The sequence below is a fragment of the Manis javanica genome, chromosome 11 (assembly GCF_040802235.1).
Source record: "Manis javanica isolate MJ-LG chromosome 11, MJ_LKY, whole genome shotgun sequence".
Taxonomy (NCBI): Eukaryota; Metazoa; Chordata; class Mammalia; order Pholidota; family Manidae; genus Manis; species Manis javanica.
The window spans coordinates 17681803-17703924 of NC_133166.1; the positions used below are offsets into that span (position 1 = coordinate 17681803).

Genomic DNA, 22122 nt, shown 5'->3' on the forward strand with positions numbered 1-22122 from the left:
AAGGAATTAGGCACTAACTTGGCAGGAAGAGTTGGAAGTGTGAAGTGCAAGGACATTCCAGGCAGAGGAGCAGCAAGTATCAAAACTCTGTGGTAGGTGGAACCATGGCACAGTGGAGAGCCCCAAAGAGGGCCTGGCTGTAACAGAGCTAGTGTGTGGTATGAGATCAGGCTGGAGGGGTGGGTGGGACCAGCTCCTGCAGAGCCTTGAAAGGCATATTAAGAAAAGAGCACCTGGAAGCTATTAAAGGACTTTAGTGGAGTGTCTCTTCCAGCTTTGTGACTTTGGACAAATTATTTAATCTCTCTGGTCTTTAGTTTCCTCATGTATAAAGCAAGGATAATTCCACATATTCATATGTTACTTGTGCAAATTAGCGAATTCATGTAAAGTGCTTAACAGGATGCTTGGCACGTGAAGGTGTTCCTTTGGTAGTAGTTCATGATATTGATGGCATCATTTGAGAAACATTTACCGATTTTTTTTGCTGAACCAGGTTCTGTACTAGGTTATGGGGATGTCAGAGTAGGTGGTAGCTGTTCTTGCCTCTGAGTTGCTCATATTTTTATGGAGACTGCAATGATGTAAACCAGACATTACAAGATAGTATCAAAAGTAAGGTAAGGAATAGCAGTATAGGCCAGAAGGATAGCATGTAGCCACAGGTAAAGGCTGGGAGTCAGAAAAATTTGACCAGATATTTGATATTAAGGAATTATTAAATTTTTAGGCATAATTGATTTTGTGAGTTTTTAAAAATAAAAATATTTTTAAGAGGTATATATGGAAATATTTACCAATAAAATGCTATGATATCTCTGACTGGCTTCAAAGTAATCTTCTTGGGAGTAGTTTAAGGTACAGATGAAACAAGATTGGCTATCAGTTAATTGTTTAAATTTATTTATTATCTCTATATATGTTTCATACTGTCTATATTAAAAATTTTTAAAGAACTGGTAAAAATGCTGTGCAGATAAAAAATAAGAGTAGAACTGCTGTGTGTTGATTTACTTTAGCATGAAGTTGGTGACCTTTTCCAGTTATCTTAGTGTGGAGGTGAGCAGGAGGAGTTGGGGAAGGAAGGGGCCACTCCTCTGACATCTACTACACTCTAGCTCACTCTGCCGCAGCCCCAGGGGCTTCTTTGCTGTTTTGCAAACATGCGTCCACCTCATAGACTTTGTGTTTGCTGTTCCTTTGTAAAATGCCCTACCCACCCCAGTGCTGTATCCTTAAGCTGCCGTTCACTTTCTCCATAGTACTTACTGCTATCTGACTATGTATTTAGTTAGTTATTTTTGTCTGTTCATTAAAATGAAGCTCCTGAGAATAGGAATTTTATTTTAATTAATACTATGTCTCTAGCACTTCATAAATAATAGGTGCTTGGAAAATGTTTGACTAAGTGTTCAGTAAATGTTGAATGTATAAAAGAATAAATGAAGAAATGAATGTATTCTTCAACTCTCACCTCCTCCGTGAAGTCTTCTTAACTACCAGCCCCTTCCCTCTCAGAAAATTGAGACAGTCTTTACCCTGTCTCTCATTGTAACTTGTACATACCTCCATAACAGCTAAATCTTCAGTGGCTGCTATTATTATTATTATTATTATTATTACCACCTGTTTGTTTTTTTTTAAGGATTCATCCAGAGATATTAGAGAGGCTCTTCATGAACTCTTATGCTGTACTAATGTTTCAACCAAAGAAGGGATTCATCTTGCACTGGTGGAGCTACTGAAAAATTTAACCAAGTACCCTACCGATAGGGACTCCATATGGAAGTAAGGACATTTTTGGTCATTTGCTCAGTAAGTCTAATAATGTGGTAAATGTACAATGTTGACATTATTCTGTGGATCATTATAGATTGAAGATATGACCCTCAATTTTGGTCTCAGTTTAGATCTCAGCTCTCAGAAGTCTCATTTTTAAATTGATTGTCACATTTTAGATTATTTATTCATTTGTCCATCCATCCATTTACCAGATATTATGTGCCTACTGTGTGCTTACTATGTGCCAAGCCCTGTGGTGTTCGAGGTAGAAATGAGGAGATTCCTTTGTCTCCTATGTAGTGTTAATTACTCCTTTGTCTATTTTGCATCTTCTATAGGATCACAGACTGCAGAGATTTGAGGCAGGGTGGGCACTTGGTCTACAGATGGGAAATCACAATCATTTTTTCCACTGATTACCGTTAGCTTTCCTAACTAGAGTCAAGACTGTTAAAACTGTCATGGATTGCTATTCAAAGAACTGTTTGGCATACATTTAATATAAGATGTATATTATTGTGCTGCACATATTTGTATGGGCCTGTATGAAGAGATCACTCCAATTGTATAGGTTATTGATTTTCAGAAAAAAATCTTTTACCAAAAGTAGAAACCCTGTGGGTCCAATCAGGTACTTGGAAGATACATTAAAAAGTAGAAGGACCAGAGGAGTCTTTTTCTGTGTAACATTTTTGATACCTGGTTTTCTGTTTTTCACATTTTTTCATGTTTGTTCAATCCATTTCAGCTCAATTCAACATACATTTCTTGTCTTCAGGGAGCACGCAGTCACATGGGGTGTGGGGGTTGCTGTTGGGAGAAACACCTCTAACAGCGCTTAGTTCTGTGGTGACACAAAAGGAATGATTAATTATTCTTGATGAAGGGATTGTTATGGGGGGTTTTGCAGAACATTCTTCTTACCTTAACATAAGATTGGTATTTATTTTACCCAGAATATTTATGTAAGACTGTCTCTATTAGGTTATTATAGACAACAAACTCCTTTACCTTAAAGTGTTCCAAAAGATTTTGACATCACCTGTTCTAATTATCACTTGATTTTTTTTCATTTCTTCCCATGAATCGTAGCTTTATTTAGAAAAAACAAAAAAGAATTCCATAATGATTGAAGGAATTGTCACAGTGGCATGTTTTTAAGACATTGCTAAAGATAGTTACGTAAATGAAAGTTTGAAGGAGGTAGTTGTTCTGTTTATGTATCTTTAGTTCATTGAACATGCTTATTGAGCACTTGTTACAAACGAGTCACTGTGTTACGTGCTGTGGAGATTTAGAAGTGGATTCAACTCAGACTTAGCCCTCACATAGCAGGAAGGAAGAGAACAGGAAATATGTAGGTAGGGAGGTGGTGAGATAGTAAAAAGTATTCCAAGTCAGAATTGAAATCTAAGAGGCCCAGGTGCTTAGGAGATTTGAGTGGAATGAAAGCTAAAGGAATGGCACTTGGAGGCCAAACTACAACCTTTTCAGTTCCTGTGAGACACAGTGAGTTTAAAAGTCTGAGAAAGGTCAGAAAATTAATGAATTCTTTCCACATAGAAAGAAAAACAGGACTGGGAAACATGTACTTTCTTAAACATATAAAGTGTTTTCCTTGTGATACCTTCCATACCCCATATATCCATGAATTCGTTCATGGCATTGTTTCCTCTCTTTTGCCAATCTACCAATTATACACGCCTATCTTTTCTATGAAACGTCCTCTGATCATAGTGATCTCATCTACTTTTGACAGTTAGAAAGCAGAGTGTCATTCATTCAATAGTTCATTACTTTGTAGGCATTAGTTATCTCTGCTTCTGCTGGATTGTAAGCTCAGTGAGAACAGAAATTATGATTTATATTTCTTTTCAATTCAGCACACCTCCTAAGCCAAAACTTAAAACTAACAAGAAATAAATAAAAATAATACATGAAACATAAAACATAAAATAATAAATATGCATAATTATGTAAACTGAAAATAAATATTCATAAATAATGAACATAATAAAATAAAAATAAATAATAAAATATATAATAAATAACAATAAAATGAGTAAAAATCATAAAAATGCATAATCACCCACACATGTAATCCTTCATAGCTTATAAAGGGCATTCATGTAGTCATAATAGTTAACTAATAGCCAATTAATAGCTACTAGTAGTTAATTGAGGTCTTACTAAATCACAGGCACCTTCCTTAAGGACTTTTCATTTATCATCTCATTTAAGCTTTATAAGCAACTGTATGAGGTAATGAATTTTAATTCCATTTTGTCCGTAAGAAACTTTTCTGTCCAAGGCCACACAGTTATTCAGTTTAAGATCAGGGCTTTTCTGATTTAGAACTTCACCAAGGATTATCAGTTACAATGCTTTTGACTACAAGTAACAAAATCTGATTAAAACTGGCTGAAACAATAAGGTGTAATTATTTTGTATAACAAGAAGTAAGTTGGTTTCAGGATTAATTGGTCAGTCATCAGTTTAGCAGGGCTCACACTCTGGTTGATTTCTCTAGTTACCTTGGCTTTTTCTTCATAGTTGCAAGAAGTCTGCCTCATAAGACAGTATCTTAAGATGGAAAGGAAAGAGCATTCCCTCTCATGCATTTCTCTTTTTATTTGGTTAGGAAAACATCCCTGAGAGGCTCCCCAACAGACTTGCCCTCTTGCTCCACTGACCAGAACTGGGTTACTTGATTACCTGCAAAGCAGTCACTGGAAAATGGGAATGGATTGCCATAATGGGTTTAGACCAACTGTGGTTGGGCCCAAAGTAGGTTGGGGCTACTTTCTCTGAGCACTTTGATACCTACCCAATATCTGAATAAAAACAGGGTTCTCTTGACAAGCAAGATGGGGAAATGGCTGTTGGTTAAATAACTAGTAGGATGTCCCAGACCAGATCTTTTGTCTTCATAATAAATGCAATCTTTTAGGTAAATTAACTTGAGTTCCAAAATAATTGAATGACTTATCTGCAAAGGTAGCAGAAGGAGATGGTTCAGAATTTGCGATTTCAAATCAGCTTTTCTGATTCCAATTCCCAGTACTTTTTAAAGCATTTATTAACTTACTAAAGTGGGCTCTCATTTTGTTTGTTTCAGATGCTTGAAGTTTCTGGGGAGTCGGCATCCAACCCTAGTGCTTCCCTTGGTGCCAGAGCTCCTGAGCACCCACCCGTTTTTTGACACAGCTGAACCAGACATGGATGATCCAGCTTGTATCCTCTGTGCTTAGGACAGACTCTGCTGACTTGGCAGGGAATGTGGCTTTTTCTGCAGTGTAGCTTGGGTGGTATGAGTTTTTGTTTGTTTGTTTTTCCTTTCTTTTAGGTAAGAGTATATCCTGAGGGGAACCTGGTGGTCAGCTCTCATTCTTGTTTTCACAGTAATTCATCTTTGCTGTTTAATACCAAAATTTTTTAACCTACTATATTCCATATACTGTTTAAATGCTTTATGTATTCTAGCAATGATCTTCCAAACACCCCTGGAAAGTAGTAGTATTCCCAGTTTATAGATGAGGAAGCCAAGGCTTAGAGAGGCTAAATAACTGTTCATACAAGTTAAACGGGGTGTTCAAAGCCAGACATCTTTGGTTTTAAAGCCTATGGACTTTCCCCTGTCTTATTCCATGTTTAATTTTTGATCTGCAGCCTGAAGGAATGGATGGGCTGAGCTAGGTTGCAGGACCACTCTGCCTCTGATGCAAGTTCAGTGGTTCAGGTAGCCAGTGACAGTGTGCTGTGCACTTGTATTGTTTTCTGCTAATGGAATACATTTGCCTCATGTATTCACTCTCGCATGGTTCTTGCTCTATAGAAGATCCTTGGTGAGGTGTAGGGTGTATCTATAGAGACACAGGGATAACCCAGAAAACGGGCTATTGTAAGGTGACCATAGTATTCTCTCAGTTCTGTTAATTTTTTTTAGTGTGTTTGGAGGATTTTAAAGAATGTATCATTGATATACTAGCCAATGCCCGATTTTGTGTGTACTCGAAGGATGACACAACTTAGACCTTACCCCTAAGGTGGAATACTAGAGCTGTTTGAAGTTCAGCTCATCAAAAAGGGGCTTGTAAGCTAGGTGTTCATACCAATCTCACATGACATGCTGAAGCGCTCTGAAATCTGAAGGCCCTTTTACATTGCAAACAGCGTGAAACATTTTTGGAAGCCTGTTATGTTAAGATACTTTCCTGGGTAGTTGGAGGATTATGTTATTCAGGAAATGTGTTTGGCTCTGAGTAACAGAGATTGCCCCCAAATGTAGCTTAAACAAATTATTCTTACTTTTCTCCACTGTAAAGAAATCTGGAGGTAAGCAGTCCAGTGGTGGTACAGCAGCTCCACATTATTCTTCATGGTTCCAGCCTCTGTCTGTTTCTTTTCTGCTGGGTAGTGTTTTTCAGGATTGTTGTTAGAGCTCCAATCATTAGGTCCAGGTTCTAGGTAGGAAGTTAGGATATTTGGAACAAAATTGGTGTTCTATCATTAAGGAAAAAGGGAAGAATGGGTATTGGATAGGCAGGTAGCTTTGCCACAGAGATACGTACAGATTGAAAGGTATGTCTATCTTTTACTTTTAATTTCTGACCTGCCATCTATTATAAAATTAGTATATATGGAAAGAAAATCTAAAAACTTCTTATTTAACACCCAAAGTTCTACTAGCCAAAGGAATTGACTTAATACTTTGGTTTATTTCCTTCCCCCTTTTTTAAACTCTTGGGGTTGGAATTTTGGTGTTATTTTTTAACATAGTTAATTTCATCAACAAATATTTGATAATAGATAGCTGCTCTCATATCCTCTGTGTACTTTAGAGCCTGCTTTTTTCACTTATGACTCAATATTATTAAATTCTTTCTTATGCTTATGATACAATATTATAAATACTTTCTAAATATAATTTTTAATGATTGTATAATACTATATCAAGTAGATGAAACAAGTTGCAAAATCATTCTCCTGTTTTGGACATTTAGGTTGTTTCTGATAATTTGCTACTGATTCTGTACTATCTGATTATTTATGCAGAATAGATTTTGAGATGTGGAATTAGTCAAAATTTGTAAGACTCTTGCTGTCTAGTACCAAATTATTATCCAAGGGGATTGTGCCATTTATATACTTCATAGGCAGTGTACTGAATGTAAGATAAATTCTAACCAAAATAAGCAGGCGACGAGAGGCAGCAAAGGGCCAGGCAATTTATCTGAGTGCAATCCCGGGCAGTGTTCCCCAGTCTGGCTAGTCACAGGCCAGGGAAGTCACACTCAGCAGGGCAGGCAGTGAGTTTTTAAAGAAGGTAGGGGGAGGCAGAGCTTACATTTACAGCGGTGTGAGGATTGGCTAGCCTAAGGCACATTTTTCAGGTTGGAAGGGGGCAGCAGCCAGGGACTTTGGCACGTCATCAGTGTCCACCGTGCTCACCCTTCCCTCCAGTGCCTCCAACCTTACATTCTAGCCTTTTGGTTATAATGGGCGCCAACTCGATCTGGCTACCTCTGACTGAGGAAGGGCGGTGCGGGTAGGGTATGGCTGGTGGGAGGCCAGAGGAGGCTTGGAGGGAAGCGGCGAGTACTGATGTACCCACATGGTCTTGTTCACTTCTACTGTCTGACCTCTGTTTCAGTGGCCAAAGGTTCTAGCAGATATGTTGTCTTCATCTCTCAGGACAGATATATCTAGCATGGTCACTCAGGCTTTGCTCCGTCTAGTACTGTAGTCCGGATGATGAGAGACAGACTGAGGCTTGTTCGTAGCAGGCAGCCTGGACTAAAGAATGGAAAGGCAAGCATTGGGCAGGACAAGGGGTATCTTTCTTAGGACTGAGAAGTAAGGTAGGTAGGAGAGGTGTTCGGGGGAACTTGAGATAAGAGAGTATAAGGGTTAGGGATGACTGGGTGAAGAGGGACTACAGCTTCGCTGATTATCTGCAGGTCTTGAACAAGCTGGTAGGCCTCCAATGGCTTCTTGACTGGAAGGACTGGAGTGTTACAGGGAGAATTAGTTGGTACCAGAAGCTTTTGGGAAAGAAGATGGTTAATGATAGGTAGGATGCCCTGTGATGGGCTTGGGAAATAGGAAATTGGGGTTTAGAAGGAGAGGAGGATGGGTCTTTGAGGCAGATGAGGACTGGAGAATGATGGCTCGACACTACAGGAGTAGAGGTGTCTCAGACTATCAGGTTAATGCTGGTCAACGGTACAGGAGGGTCTGTGGAGGGCTCAGGACTATAACTTATATTGGCTAAGATGATGAGTGAGTTTGGTTGGGGATGACTAAGAGGCAGGGAGATAGAAGCACTAAGCTTGGAGAGGATATCTCTCCCTAACAAAGGGAAGGGACAGGATGGGATGACTAGAAATGAGTGGGTAAGAAAATGGCTGTCAAATGTGTAGACTACAGGACCTGTCTCTAGAGGCTTAGAGGGGGTTCCCGTGACACCCATGACCGAGACCTGGGAAGGATGTAAATGCCCGTGAAAGGAAGGTAAAACAGAGTAGGCAGCCTCCGTATCTACCAAAAAGGAGATGGACTTACCTGCTACCCACAGTGTGGCCCTGGGCTCAGCAAGGGTGATAGGGATGTTCGAGTCTAGGCATCTTCAGTCTTTGAGTAGGCTCAGCAGGTCCGGAGGGGAGTCCTTCAGGGGGGCCTACCTCCCACGAGACTGTCACGGGAGGATGACCTTTTCTAACTGGGCACTCTACTTTCCAAAGAACTTCTCTTACTGCAAACTGGACAGGGTTTAGTCGGCTTGTTGGTCAGGTTGGGGCATCTCTTTGCCCAGTGGTCTTCTTGGCCACACCGGAAGCAGGGTCCCAGAGGCTCACAAGCTCCGGACCGGTCTTTGGTGTGATGAGACCCCTGTCCTGCCGGCTGCAGGGCTGCCACGAAGGCTCAGGTTTGCGACACTGACCTCTTCTCATGTTCTTCATCACGGGTATTAAAGACTTTGAAGGCCATAGTTACCAGGTCACGGAGTGGAGTTTGGGGTCCCTCTTCTGCCCTTTTAACTTACTTCTTATGTAACTAATACTTGTTTCGGTGAAATATAGTTCTTTACTAGTTTAGGAGTAATAAAACAGTGACTATAAATGACAAAAGACTTACAAATGACAATGGTTAAAGATCTGATGAGAGCTTACTGTAAGACAGTTGACATAAGGAAATTTGGATATTTCTGTAACACAAAACATTCAATAACAAAGTTTAGCATTATTCCCTTTGACAGTGCTTTCTAGGTAATTTAGCAGGTAATTTTATATCAGATAAATAAGCTAAATTGGCCAAATACTTTCTCCAATGAGAAAAAAAAAGCCAAATTGGCCAAATACTTTTTCTAATGAGAAAAAATTCCTCTGACATGTTCTAGGGGCCCTCTGGAAAATATCAGAATTAACTAGAGCTAAAAATAAAAGCACCTTTTTGAATTTGATTTTGGGAAGCTGTTAAAGTTTTTTTTTTAAGGCATTTGTCTAAGTAGAATCATAAGTTACTATGAAACGATACTCTATTTAACTAGAATGACAAAAGATTTTAAAGGCAAATACAGAAGGTTACACAGTTATTAGCAAAGCTTAGCTTTTAGTTTTTTCATATTAAGATCTTATTATTTTAAATATTCAGACAACTCATTGAGACTTTAAGCATGAGAAACTGTTTTGCTAAAGTGATTAGAGAACTCTGCAATCTTTCAACATTGAGAGCAGACTAACAGTCAAGAAAACTTTGTCTTTTTAACTCAAAACAAATTTTAACTTTGCTATGTACTTGATACTGAGATTCATTTGCTTTAATTTGATGTAGATTGACCATATTAAATTCTTCCACAAGCTTTCTACAACTTCCCTTTTACGTTCAGTGTTCTCCCTCTTCAAATAAATAGCTGTACTTTAGAACAATTACCTTCTTTTACCCTCAACAAAACGAATTTCCATTCTTTATACTTTCTCTTATTGAAACACATATCTTTTTAGCAAGTAGAGGTGTTTTCTTTAAATAGCTTTAATTAGACCTCAAAACCATTAGGAACTTTAATTTTCAGTGAACACTGAGAAATGGGCTATTGTAAACTATTGCACTAGCATTCTTTAGATTAATAAATTCATGAACACACTTTATAATTCTTGACACTATGTGCTTTACAGCATAATGTCTAAGCACCAAATATGTCTACTTAACTTAGCAAAACTTTAAGATTCTAGGTCACTACAAAAATTTTCAGGCTGCAGGCAGGCACACACACTGCAATACACAATCACTAAGATGTTCACTTGCTACGCCTAGCTCACCTACTCTCAACAACCATGCCAGACCACTTACAAAATGGTGGGTGTCGGGAGGGGTGTAGGGTCGGGACAGAAAGGAGGCAGGTCTGCTGTGCTGGGAGGAGTCTTGTCCGTGGCTTCTGGAACTGGAGGGTGGGAGGAGCGTGTTCTGGTGGGGGAAGAGGGTGGTGAAGGCGGAAGGAGAAGGGGAGCGGGTGGTGCAGCCACCAGAAGAGGAGAGGAGCAGGAAGACGGTGTGGTTGAGAATGTAGGACTTTAAGATGGCAGCGACACGGGGGGAGGACAAAGGACTTAAAGATGGTGTTGGAGAGGGGTGGGGGTAGTGAGCTGAGAGAGGTGGGAGACCAAGGTCCTCCCGCGGATCTGGAAAGGAAGAAGGACTGGGCAGAGTAAGAGGCTGACAATCCTTAACTGGAGATCGGGCCAGGAGAACCTGAGTCACTGAACACTTAACATAAAGGTCTAGGCGGGAGTGCAAAGTCCAGAAAGTCTGCACATACAGGATTTCACTCCACTCTCTGCTCTGGTGGCAATAATTAGTCAAGATGGTGAGGAGGCCAAAATTGAAAGTTCCCTCAAGGGGCCAGCAAGATTGGTTGTCCAAGGGATACTGAGGCCCGGCCTCAGAGCAAAGAAAGACTAGCTTCCATTTGCGAATTTCCCAGGACAAAGAGAGTAGCCAAATTAGAGATGAGGCACCGCAGTGGGGTCTGAGCCTCTGCTTACAGGGCTGGTTCCCCCTTCCCAACTGCGCCACTTCCCAACTAATCCTGCTGAGAGGAGCATCCAGTGTCCCAAGCACACAAGTCAGGACATCTCCTACACCGCAGGGCCAGGGATTGGTATCCCGGATGCCCGCAGCAGATGGACTGGATGCCCAAACCTGGACATAGCTACGATTTCAGACAGACCAGGTGAAATGGAGTTAGGAAGGGAAACAGACTGGGGGAAACTGAGGGAGTTGCCGGAAAATAGTCTACGCAGCAGAGAGCAGGCTGAGGTCCCGGGTCGGGGAAGGAGGGGCCAGGGCCACCGATGGCCAGTCAGGGCCCTGTGCTCATGCTCCTTCCTGGGTTTTTCAGCACCAAATGTAAGATAAATTCTAACTGAAATAAGCAGGTGACGAGAGGCAACAAAGGGCCAGGCAATTTATTTGAGCGCAATTCCGGGCGATGTTTCCCAGTCTGGCTAGTCACAGGCCGGGGAAGTCAGGGCAGGCAGTGAGTTTTTAAAGAAGGTAGGGGGAGGCAGAGCTTAGATTTACAGCGGCTTGAGGATTGGCTAGCCCAAGGCACATTTTTCAGGTTGGGAGGGGGCAGCAGCCAGGACTTTGGCACGTCATCAGTGTCCGACGTGCTCACCCCTCCCTCTGGTGCCTCTAATCTTACACTGAAAGTTTCTATTTGTTAGTATTCTCAGCAGTATCAGGCATTAGTTTAAAAAATCTTTGGTTATTGGAGAAATAATTGGGGTAATTTGGAGTGGGGTAATGCATTTCTTTGTTCGAGGGAAATGGAGGACCTAGACCCTGGCCAAGCTCAACCCTTCATACCTCCAAGTTTACTTAACGCACTCATCCATCAGACATTGCAGTTTTGGTTCTTATTTTCAATGCTGCTAAAACCTGTCCAACAATGCCAGCATTGTTCTCAGATCATACCTTCAGGCACTATGCCTACCTCCGGGACAGTCTTTCTCATCTTGTTCCTGCCTTGAGGGTAGGTGAACAACATCTTTTATCTTTGTTTTTGTTTTATTTTTTGGTCCTTTACAGTTGTTTTAATAGCAGGAAGCTGACTGTATTCTCTGAAAACAAAATCATTCATTCTCTTTCTCTCTTGGGCTCCCTTGTTTTGTACTTTTGTTTCTGTATCCTTTACCTTTTAAGAAGATTCATTTTTAATACGTCTCTGGGTTGTTGATTATATTATGTTAAGCAAGAAAAAGGAATCTGGAACAATATATTTTAGACCAAGGATTAAATTGTGCTGTGTTTTAACAATTACATAAAGCCATGATTCTCAACAAGTTTATTTTTTAATAATAAAACCTTTACTATTTTTAAAACCTAGAAACATAGAAAAAATTTTTTAGTGAACCACAATGATAATAGCAAACACTTACTGAATGCCAACTGTGCACTTTCCTACGTTATTTGTATTAACTCATCCCTGCTTACTCAATGTTAAATAACTTTGTTGAGAATAATATATGTACATAATCAGAAAATTTAAACTGTATAGATGATACAAAATGAAAACTGAAATCCTCTTTGTTCTCTCCTCCCCATCCTTTTCTTGAACAGTAACCACTTTTAACAGTAAGAACAAGAATTATAATTATCATAAAGAGCATTTCTATATCATACTATATAAACTTATTTGGGAATAAATCTCTCTTCTCTGAAGTGAAAGATCAAATGAAGTTTAAAAATAAATGTGACTATTAATTTTTAGTCCCATTTCTATGGCTAGCTCATTTATTTTAGTTAGCAATTAAAAACAATAATACACCATCATTTTTTCTTTTTCTCCTTGCAGCTTTTGGCTATATCTGTAGACCGTGTTCATTTTCTCTCTCTCTTTTTCTTTCTCCCACTGAAGCTGGGGAAGGAGAGAAAGGTTACAGAATCATGTAGCCTTTTCCCCCGTTTCCTTTGTTTGGCTTACATCTTTTTCTGATTTCTTTGTATTACCAAAAGCTTAGCCACAGAATTTGATGGCATTGTAACCCCACTGTTTGCTTAGTTACCAGGTAGAAAACTAGTGTCATCAGCCGTTTCCCCCAGTATCACACCTCATGAAGATCCTTCCCATCAGTTCCTGCAGCACAGCCTTGAAAGAGTGTACAGTCTTCAGCACCTGGACCCCCAGGGAACCCAGGAGCTGCTCGAGTTCACCATCAGGTGAGGGGATCATATCATCCCTTTCCTTTGACAGAATTAACATTGTTATGATCAGCTTGACTGTTTTGATTTCCAGTGTTGGTTATAAACTAGTTTTTCTGACTCTGTTGGCCTATACTCACAAAATGAGTTTTAGGATCTTGATAAGAAGGAGTTCGGTTCAGAGTCACAGGGAAGTTGGATAGAGTGGATCCAAAATCAAGCAAGCAAGCAAGCAAATTTATTACACTCTGTAACAGAGCAGGCCCCGACCTAATGTCTGACAGGCCCTAGCTGCCTAACGTGAGGCTTCTTTTATGATGTTTTGGCAGGGCAGAAAAGTCCTTGATTGACAGTTCTTGGCCCTCTAGACCTGATCGGATTGGTGAAATGAGGACATGGGCTAGGCTGTGCCTGTACTCTGATGGTTTTTATCTGGGGAGACTGTGGACATTTCCTGAGTCACTCTTGGACCCTGTAGCTTCATCTGATTAACTCTGAGTCATTTTTGGCTCTCTGGTTCTATCTGATTAACACCCTGAGTCATTTTTTTGGGCTATACTTTCTTTCCATCCCATTCATGTCTGCCTTCCTGCCTAACAATCTGTTTATATTTGGATTAGGTTATGGTTTGAGCATATTACAAACATAAGCACTTTATGTTCATGACCAGATTAATGATTGGCACAAAACTAGAAAGAGTTACAAAGAAGCTATTTAAAATTTTTCTTTCCTTGTATATTATTTGGGATTGTTGTTAAAAAATGCAAAGTAACAGTGGGAAACAGGACAAAAAATTAACTCTTTCTTATGGGCAAGACAGAGCTGAGATGGTTATCAGGGGCCTAGGCTCATTGTTTTTTCTTTCCATCTTCTGTATCAAGCCGCCTCTGCCTAAAATACCCAAACTGTGACTACCCACTCTGTATTCCAGGTGCAGGAAAAAGGAAAGAGCAGGAGAAGGGTATCATTTTCACCCCTAGCCCCTTTTAAAGACAGTTCACCAAAGTTGCATGTTTTACTTTTACTTTCTTCCCATCAACTAGAACTTAAGTCATGTGGCCAGATCTAGCTGCAGGGATCTAGGAAATGTAGTCTTTATTCTGGCTAACCAGTGCTTAGTTAACATTTGGTGACACTGTTAATAAGGAAGAAAGGGAGGATATTGGGGAACAACCAGCAGACTCTGCCAGACCTTATAGGAATGTTCTGAATGATACGATATGAATTGACACCCATTTGCCTTTAGCAAAAGCAGTATCTATCTGCTTTTTATAAATAAGCTACACTCATCAACTAGGTATTGTCCACGGTGACTTTTATGCTACAGTGGCAGAATTGACTAGTTGCCACAGAGACTGTATGGCCCACAAAGTCTAAAATTTATTGTCTTACCCTTTACAGAAAAAGTTTGCTGACCCTGAAGTAAGTGATGGCTCAATCAAATTCTTTTTCTCTTCATCAAAGTGACAAGTTTTAGAGGCCACTCTCTGGAATTGTTGATACTCAGCAGGAAAATAAACTCTACTTCCTTATTCAGCCCCACCTAAACAAACATTTATTTCACTTAGCATAATATCCTCTGCGTCCATCCATGCTGTCACAAATAGCAAGATTTCATTCTGAATTAATGGCTGAGTAATATTCCATTGATTATATATTATAATCAATGAGAAAGAAAATCTTTTGTCCTGTTTGCCACTGTTACTTGGCACTGACACCCATCCTAATATACAAAGTAAGAAAAATTAAAAGCAGCTTCCTTATAACTATAGTTTTTTATTAATCATTTGTGTATGCACCACATATTCTTTATCCATTCATATATCGATGGACACTTAAGTGGTTGCTTCTGTATCTTGGCTCTTGTAAATAATGCTGCAATGAACAAAAAGGTACATGTATCTTTCTGAATTAGGGTTTTCATTTTCTTCAGGTAAATACCCAGAAGTGGAATTGCTGTGTCATGTGGTATTGCTATTTTTAATTTTTTGAGGAACCTCCATACCGTTTTCCATAGTGGCTGCACAAATTTACATTTCCACCGAGAGTGTGTAAGGATTTCCTTTTCTTCACATCCTCACCAGCACTTGTTATTTCTTATCTTTGTGGTATTATCCATATGACTGGTATGAGGTAATATCTCATTGTGGTTTTGATTTGCATTTCCTGATGATGTGGACATCTTTTCATGTGTCTTTTGGTCATCTGTATGTTATCTTAGAAAAAGGGTCTATTCAATTCTTCTGCCCATTTGTTAATCAGATTGTTTTTTTTACTATTGAGTTGTATGAGTTTATGTATTTTGCATATTAACACCATATTCTATTTATCATTGGCATGTATCTTCTCCCATTCAGTAGGTTGCCTTTTCATTTTGTTGATGATGTCCTTTACTGTGCAAGAGCTTTTTAGTTTGATGTAGTCCAATTGTTTATTTTGCTTCAGTTGTTTTTGCCTAAGGAGACAGATCCAAAAATATATTGCTAAGACCAGTAGCCAGTTTACTGCATATTTCTGTTACAGGATTTTTGTGGTTTCAGCTCTCACATTTAGGTTTTTAATCCATTTTGAGTTTATTTTTGTATGTGGTGTAAGAAAGTAGTCCAGTTTCATTCTTTTACATGTTGTCCAGTTTTCCCAGTACCATTTTTTGAAGAGACTGTCTTTTCCCTGTTATGTATTTTTGCCTTCTTAGTCATAGATTAATTGACCATATAAGCATGGATTATTTCTGATTCTCTGTTCTATTCCATTGATCTGTGTGTCTGTTTTTATGCCAATACCATACTGTTTTAATTGCTCTAGATATCTAGTATAGTTTAAAATCTGGGCTTGTGATACCTCCAGCTTTGTTCTTCTTGTCAATACTGCTTTGGCTATTCAGGGTCTTTTTTGGTTCCATACAGATTTTAGGATTGTTTTCTGACAAATGCTATTGGTAATTTGATAGAGATGGCATTGAATCTGTAGATTGCTTTGGGTAATATGGACATTTTGACAATATTAACTTTTCCAATCCATGAGCATAGTATATCTTTCCATCTATTTTTGTCATCTTCGATTTCTTTCATCAATGTCTTAAAGAGTTTTCAGAATATAGGTCATTCACCTTCTTGGTGAAATTTATTCCTAGGCATTTAATTCTTTTTGATGTTGTAAATGGAATTGTTTTTTAAATTTCTCTTCCTGCTAGTTTGTTGTTAGTGTATAATTGTATATTAATTTTGTATCCTTCAACTTTCCTGAATTCATTTATTAGTTCTAATATCTTTTTGGTGAAGTCTTTAAGGTTTTCTTTATATAGTTTCATGTCATCTGCAAATAGTGACAATTCTTTCTTACCAGTTTAGAAGCTTTTTATTTCTTTTTTTTGTCTAATCACTGTGTCTAGAATGGGCAGTACTATGTTGAGGAAAGGTGGGGATAGTGGGCATCTTTGTTTTGTTCCTGATCTGAGTGGAAAAGCTTTCAGCTTTTTGCTTGACTATGATGCTGGCTGTGCGTTTGTTATATAGGGCCTTTATTATGTTGAGGTGTATTCTCTCCTATAGCCACTTTATTGAGAGTTTTTGTTATACATGGATGTTTAATTTTGTCAAATGCCTTTTCTGTATCTATTGAGAAGATCACATGGTTTTTAACCTTTATTTTGTTAACGTGGTGTATCAATTTCATTGATTTGCGGATATTGAACCATCCTTACATCCCTGGAATAAATTCCACTTGGTTGTGGTGAGTGATCCTTTTAATGTATTGTTGAATTCTGTTTTCTAATATTTTGTTGAGGATCTGTTCATCCCTATGTTCATTAGGGATACTGGCCTTGCTTGTAATTTTCTTTTTTCACAGTGCCTTTGTCTGGTTTTGGTATGAGAGTAATGATGGCCTAGTTGAATGAATTTGGAAGTATTCCTTCCTCTTCAATTTTTAAAAATGCTTTTAGAAGGATGGGTATTAACTCTTTAAATGTTTGGTAAAATCCTTCTGTGAAGCCATCTAGTACTGGACTTTTGTTTGCTGGGATTTTTTAAATTACTGATTTAGTTCCATTACTAGTTACTAGGCTGTTCAGATTTTTTTTCTTCCTAATGCAGTCTTGGAATATTGTATGTTTCTATGAATTTATTCATTTCTTCTACGTTGTTGAATTTGTTGGGATAATTTTTCATAATAACCTCTTAAAATCCTTTGTATTTCTGTGATGTTAGTTGTAACTTCTTTTTTATTTGATTTCATTTATTTGAGCCCTCTTTTTTCTTGCTGAATCTGGCAAAAGGTTTATCAATTTTATCTTTTCAAAGAACCAAGCTCTTAGTTTCATTAATTTTTTCTGTTGTTTTTTAGTCTCTATTTCATTTATTTCTACTCTGATCTTTATTATTCCCTTCTTTCTACTAACTTTGGGTTTAGTTCTTCTCTTTCTAGATTTAGGTGTAAAGTTAGATTTTTTATTTGAGAATTTTTGTTTCTTAAGATAGGCCTATATTGCTATAAACTTTCCTCTTAGGACTTCTTTCTTTTTTATTCCTGTAACACCTATTGAGTGAGTAATATGTAGCAGACATTATCTTAGGCACTGAGCATATAGTGGTAAACAGGAAAATAAATGTATGTCTCCAATAGGTTCACATTTTAGATGGTAGGCATCTGACAAAAGGCATTGACAGATTCTAGAATGTTGTGTTTCCATTTTCATTTCATTGTTAACCCATTGGTTATTTAGTAGCATGTGGTATAGCCTCCACATGTTTGTGTTTCTTCCAGGTTTTTTTCTTGTGATTTCTAGTTTCATACAGTTGTGGTTGGAAAAGATGCTTGATATGTTTTCAGACTTTTAAATTTATTGAAACTTGTTTCTTGCCCTAACATATGATCTGTCCTGGAGAATGTTCCCTGTGCACTTGAAAATAATGATATTCTGCTGTTTTAGATGGAATGTTCTTTATATATCTATTAAGTCCATCTAGTCTTAATGTTTTGTTTAAAGCCATGTTTCTTTATTAATTTTCTGCCTGGATGATTTATCCATTGATGTAAGTTGGATGTTAAAGTCCTCTGCTATTATGGTATTACAGCCAATTTCTCCCTTCATGTCCATTAATGTTTGCTTTCTATATTTAGGTGCTCCTATGTTGAGTGCATACATGTTTTTGTTGTTGTTGTTATCATTAATCTACAATTACATGAAGAACATTATGTTTACTAGGCTCCCCCCTTCACCAAGTCACCCCCACAAACCCCATTACAGTCGTCCATCAGCGTAGCATGACACCTAGAATTACCACTTGTCTTCTCTGTGTTGCACAGCCCTCCCCATGCACCCCTCTCCACATTATACATGCTAATCGAATTGTCCCCTTTATTTTACCCTACTCTTATCCCTCCGTACCCACCCATCCTCCTCAGTCCCTTTCCCTTTGGTAACTGTTGGTCCATTCTTGGGTTCTGTGATTGTTCTACTGTTTTGTTCCTTCAGTTTTTCTTTGTTCTTATACTCCACATATGATTGAAATCATTTGGTACTTGTCTTTCTCCGCCTGGCTTATTTCACTGAGCATAATACCCTCTAGTTCCATCCATGTTGTTGCAAATAGTAGGATTTGTTTTCTTCTTGTGGCTGAATAATATTCCATTGTGTTTATGTACCACATCTTCTTTATCCATTCATCTACTAATGGACACTTAGGTTGCTTCCATTTCTTGGCTATTGTAAATAGTACTGTGATAAACATAGGGGTGCATCTGTCTTTTTCAAACTGGAGTGCTGAATTCTTAGGGTAGATTCCTAGAAGTGGAATTCCTGGGTCAAATGGTATGTCTACTTTGAGCTTTTTGAGGGACCTCCATACTGTTTTCCACAATGGTTGAACCAATTTGCATTCCCACCAGCAGTGTAGGAGGGTTCCCCTTTCTCCACCTCCTCGCCAGCATTTGTTGTTGTTTGTCTTTTGGATGATGATGATCCTTACTGGTGTGAGGTGATATCTCATTGTGGTTTTAATTTGCATTTCTCTGATGACTAGCGATGTGGAGCATCTTTTCATGTGTCTGTTGGCCATCTGAATTTTTTCTTTGGAGAACTGTCTGTTCAGCTCCTCTGCCCATTTTTTAATTGGATTATTTGCTTTTTGTTTGTTGAGGTGCATGAGCTCTTTATATATTTTGAATGTCAACCCTTTATTGGATCTGTCATTTATGAATATATTCTCCCATACTGTAGGATACCTTTTTGTTCTATTGATGGTGTCCTTTGCTGTACAGAAGCTTTTCAGCTTGATATAGGCCCACTTGTTCATTTTTGCTTTTGTTTCCCTTGCCCGCGGAGATATGTTCATGAAGAAGTCACTCATGTTTATGTCCATGAGATTTTTGCCTATGTTTTTTTTCTAAGAGTTTTATGGTTTCATGACTTACATTCAGGTCTTTGATCCATTTCAAATTTACTATTGTGTATGGGGTTAGACAGTGATCCAGTTTCATTCTCTTACATGTAGCTGTCCAGTTTTGCCAGCACCATCTGTTGAAGAGACTGTCATTTCCCCATTGTATGTCCATAGCTCCTTTATCATATATTCATTGACCATATATGTTTGGGTTAATGTCTGGAGTCTCTCTTCAGTTCCACTGGTCTGTGGCTCTGTTCTTGTGCCAGTACTAAATTGTCTTGATTACTGTGGCTTTGTAGTAGAGCTTAAAGTTGGGGAGTGAGATCCCCCCCCACTTTATACTTCCTTCTCAGGATTGCGTTGGGTATTTGGGGTCTTTGGTAGTTTCCATATGAATATTTGAACTATTTGTTCCAGTTGAAGAATGTCGTTGGTAATTTGATAGGGATTGCATCGAATCTGTATATTGCTTTGGGCAGGATGGCCATTTTAACGATATTAATTCTTCCTAGCCAAGAGCATGGGATGAGTTTCCATTTGTTAGTGTCCTCTTTAATTTCTCTTAAGAGTGTCTTATAGTTTTCAGGGTATAGGCCTTTCACTTCTTGGTGAGGTTTATTTCTAGGCATTTTATTCTTTTTGATGCAATTGTGAATGGAACTGTTTCCTGATTTCTCTTTCTATTGGTTCATTGTTAGTGTATAGGATAGCCACAGATTTCTGTGTGTTAATTTTGTATCCTGTAACTTTGCTGAATTCTGATATTAGTTCTGGTAGTTTTGGAGTGGAGTCTTTAGGGTTTTTTGTGTACAATATCATGTCATCTGCAAATAGTGACAGTTTAACTTCTTCTTTACCAATCTGGATTCCTTGTATTTCTTTGTTTTGTCTAATTGCCGTGGCTAGGACCTCCAGTACTATGTTAAATAACAGTGGGGAGAGTGGTCATCCCTGTCTTGTTCCCCATCTCAGAGGAAAAGCTTTCAGATTCTCGCTGTTCAGTATGATGTTTGTTGTGGGTTTATCATACATGGCCTTTATTATGTTGAGGTACTTGCCCTCTATACCCATTTTGTTGAGAGTTTTTATCATGAATGGATGTTGAATTTTGTCGAATGCTTTTTCAGCATCTATGGAGATGATCATGTGGTTTTTGTCTTTCTTTTTGTTGATGTGGTGGATGATGTTGATGGATTTTTGAATGTTTTACCATCCTCGCATCCCTGGGATGAATCCCACTTGGTCCTGGTTTATGATCCTTTTGATGTATTTTTGAATTTGGTTTGCTAATGTTTTGTTGAGTATTTTTGCATCTATGTTCATCAGGGATATTTGTCTGTAATTTTCTTTTTTGGTGGGGTCTTTGTCTGGTTTTGGTATTAGGGTGATGTTGACTTCATAGAATGAGTTTGGGAGTATTCCCTTCTCTTCTAGTTTTTGGAAAACTTTAAGGAGAATGGCTATTATGTCTTCTCTGTATGTCTGATAAAATTCTGAGGTAAGAGTGCATACATGTTTACAACTGTTATTTTCTCATGTTGGGTTGGTCCCTTTGTAATAAAGTAGAGTCCTTCTTTGTCTCTTGTTACAGATTTTGTTTTAAAATCTGTTTTGTCTGATAAAATTGTTAACGTAGCTTTTTTTTTTCCCATTTCTGTTTGCGTGGAATATCCTTTTCTATCCCTTTGCATTCAGTCTGTATCTGTCTAGTTCTGAAGTGAGTCTCTTATAAGCAATATATGGTTGGGTCTTGTTTCTTTATCAATCCATACACCCTATGTCATCTGTTTGGAGCATTTAGTCCATTAAAGTAATTATCAATAGATGTGTACTTACTGCCATTTTGTTAGATGTTTTTGGTTGTTCTTGTAGTACTTCTCTGTTTCTTCTGCTCTTGCTCTCTTCCTTTGTGAGTTGATGACTTTGTTTAGTGTTATGCATGGTTTCGTTTCTCTTTATTTTTTATGTATCTGTTATGGGCTTTTGCTTGGTGGTTACCCTAAGGTTCATATATAACATCCTACATATGTAGCAGTCTTAAAGTTGATGGTCAATTAAATTTGAATACATTCTAAAAGCACTACATTTTTGCTCCCCAACCCTGTGTTTTATAACTAATTATTTTAGATATCATTGATTTTACTGCTTTTGACTTTTATTCATAGTAGCTTTTAAGTGATTGATCTACTTAACCAGTGAAATTTTTTCTTTCTTAAGTTTCTTTTTGGATTTATAGTCTTTTCCATTTAAAGATGTCCCTTTGAGGTTTCTTATAAGACTAGTTTAGTGGTGATAAATGCCTTTAACATTTATTTGTCTACAAAACTCTCCAAGTCTGAATGATAACCTTGCTGGATATAGTATTTGGTTGTTAGTTTTTTCTTTTTAGCTCTTTGATTATATCATGACACCTCCTTCTGGCCTGTAAAATTTTTGGTGAAAAATCAGCTTATAGTCTTATGGGTGGTTCCCTTGTATGTAACTAGTTGCTTTCTCTTGCTGCTTTTAAGATTCTCTCGTTATCTTTAATTTTTGGCATTTTAATTAGTATGTGTCTTGGTGCAGACTTCTTTGGGTTCATCTTGTTTGAGGCTCTCTGTTTCATGGACCTGGATGTCTGTATCCTTCTCCAGATTAGGGAAATTTTCAGCTATTAATTTCTTCAAATAAGTTTTCTGCCCCATTTTCGCCTTTCTTTCTGGGACCCTTATAATGTGAATGTTAGTACTTTTGATGTTGCCCTAGAGGTCCC

At 38.3% G+C, this 22122-nt stretch overlaps 1 protein-coding gene across 1 annotated transcript in view; it reads left to right on the forward strand.

Moving 5' to 3' along the window:
- Window positions 1-22122, forward strand: part of INTS4 (integrator complex subunit 4) — a 147155-nt gene that overhangs the window by 93172 nt on the left and 31861 nt on the right. The window contains exons 12-15 of the mRNA XM_073215971.1: window positions 1646-1788; window positions 4901-5016; window positions 11682-11815; window positions 12845-13002. Of these exons, the coding sequence (XP_073072072.1) occupies window positions 1646-1788; window positions 4901-5016; window positions 11682-11815; window positions 12845-13002 (551 nt within the window). The remainder of the gene's footprint in view (window positions 1-1645; window positions 1789-4900; window positions 5017-11681; window positions 11816-12844; window positions 13003-22122) is intronic.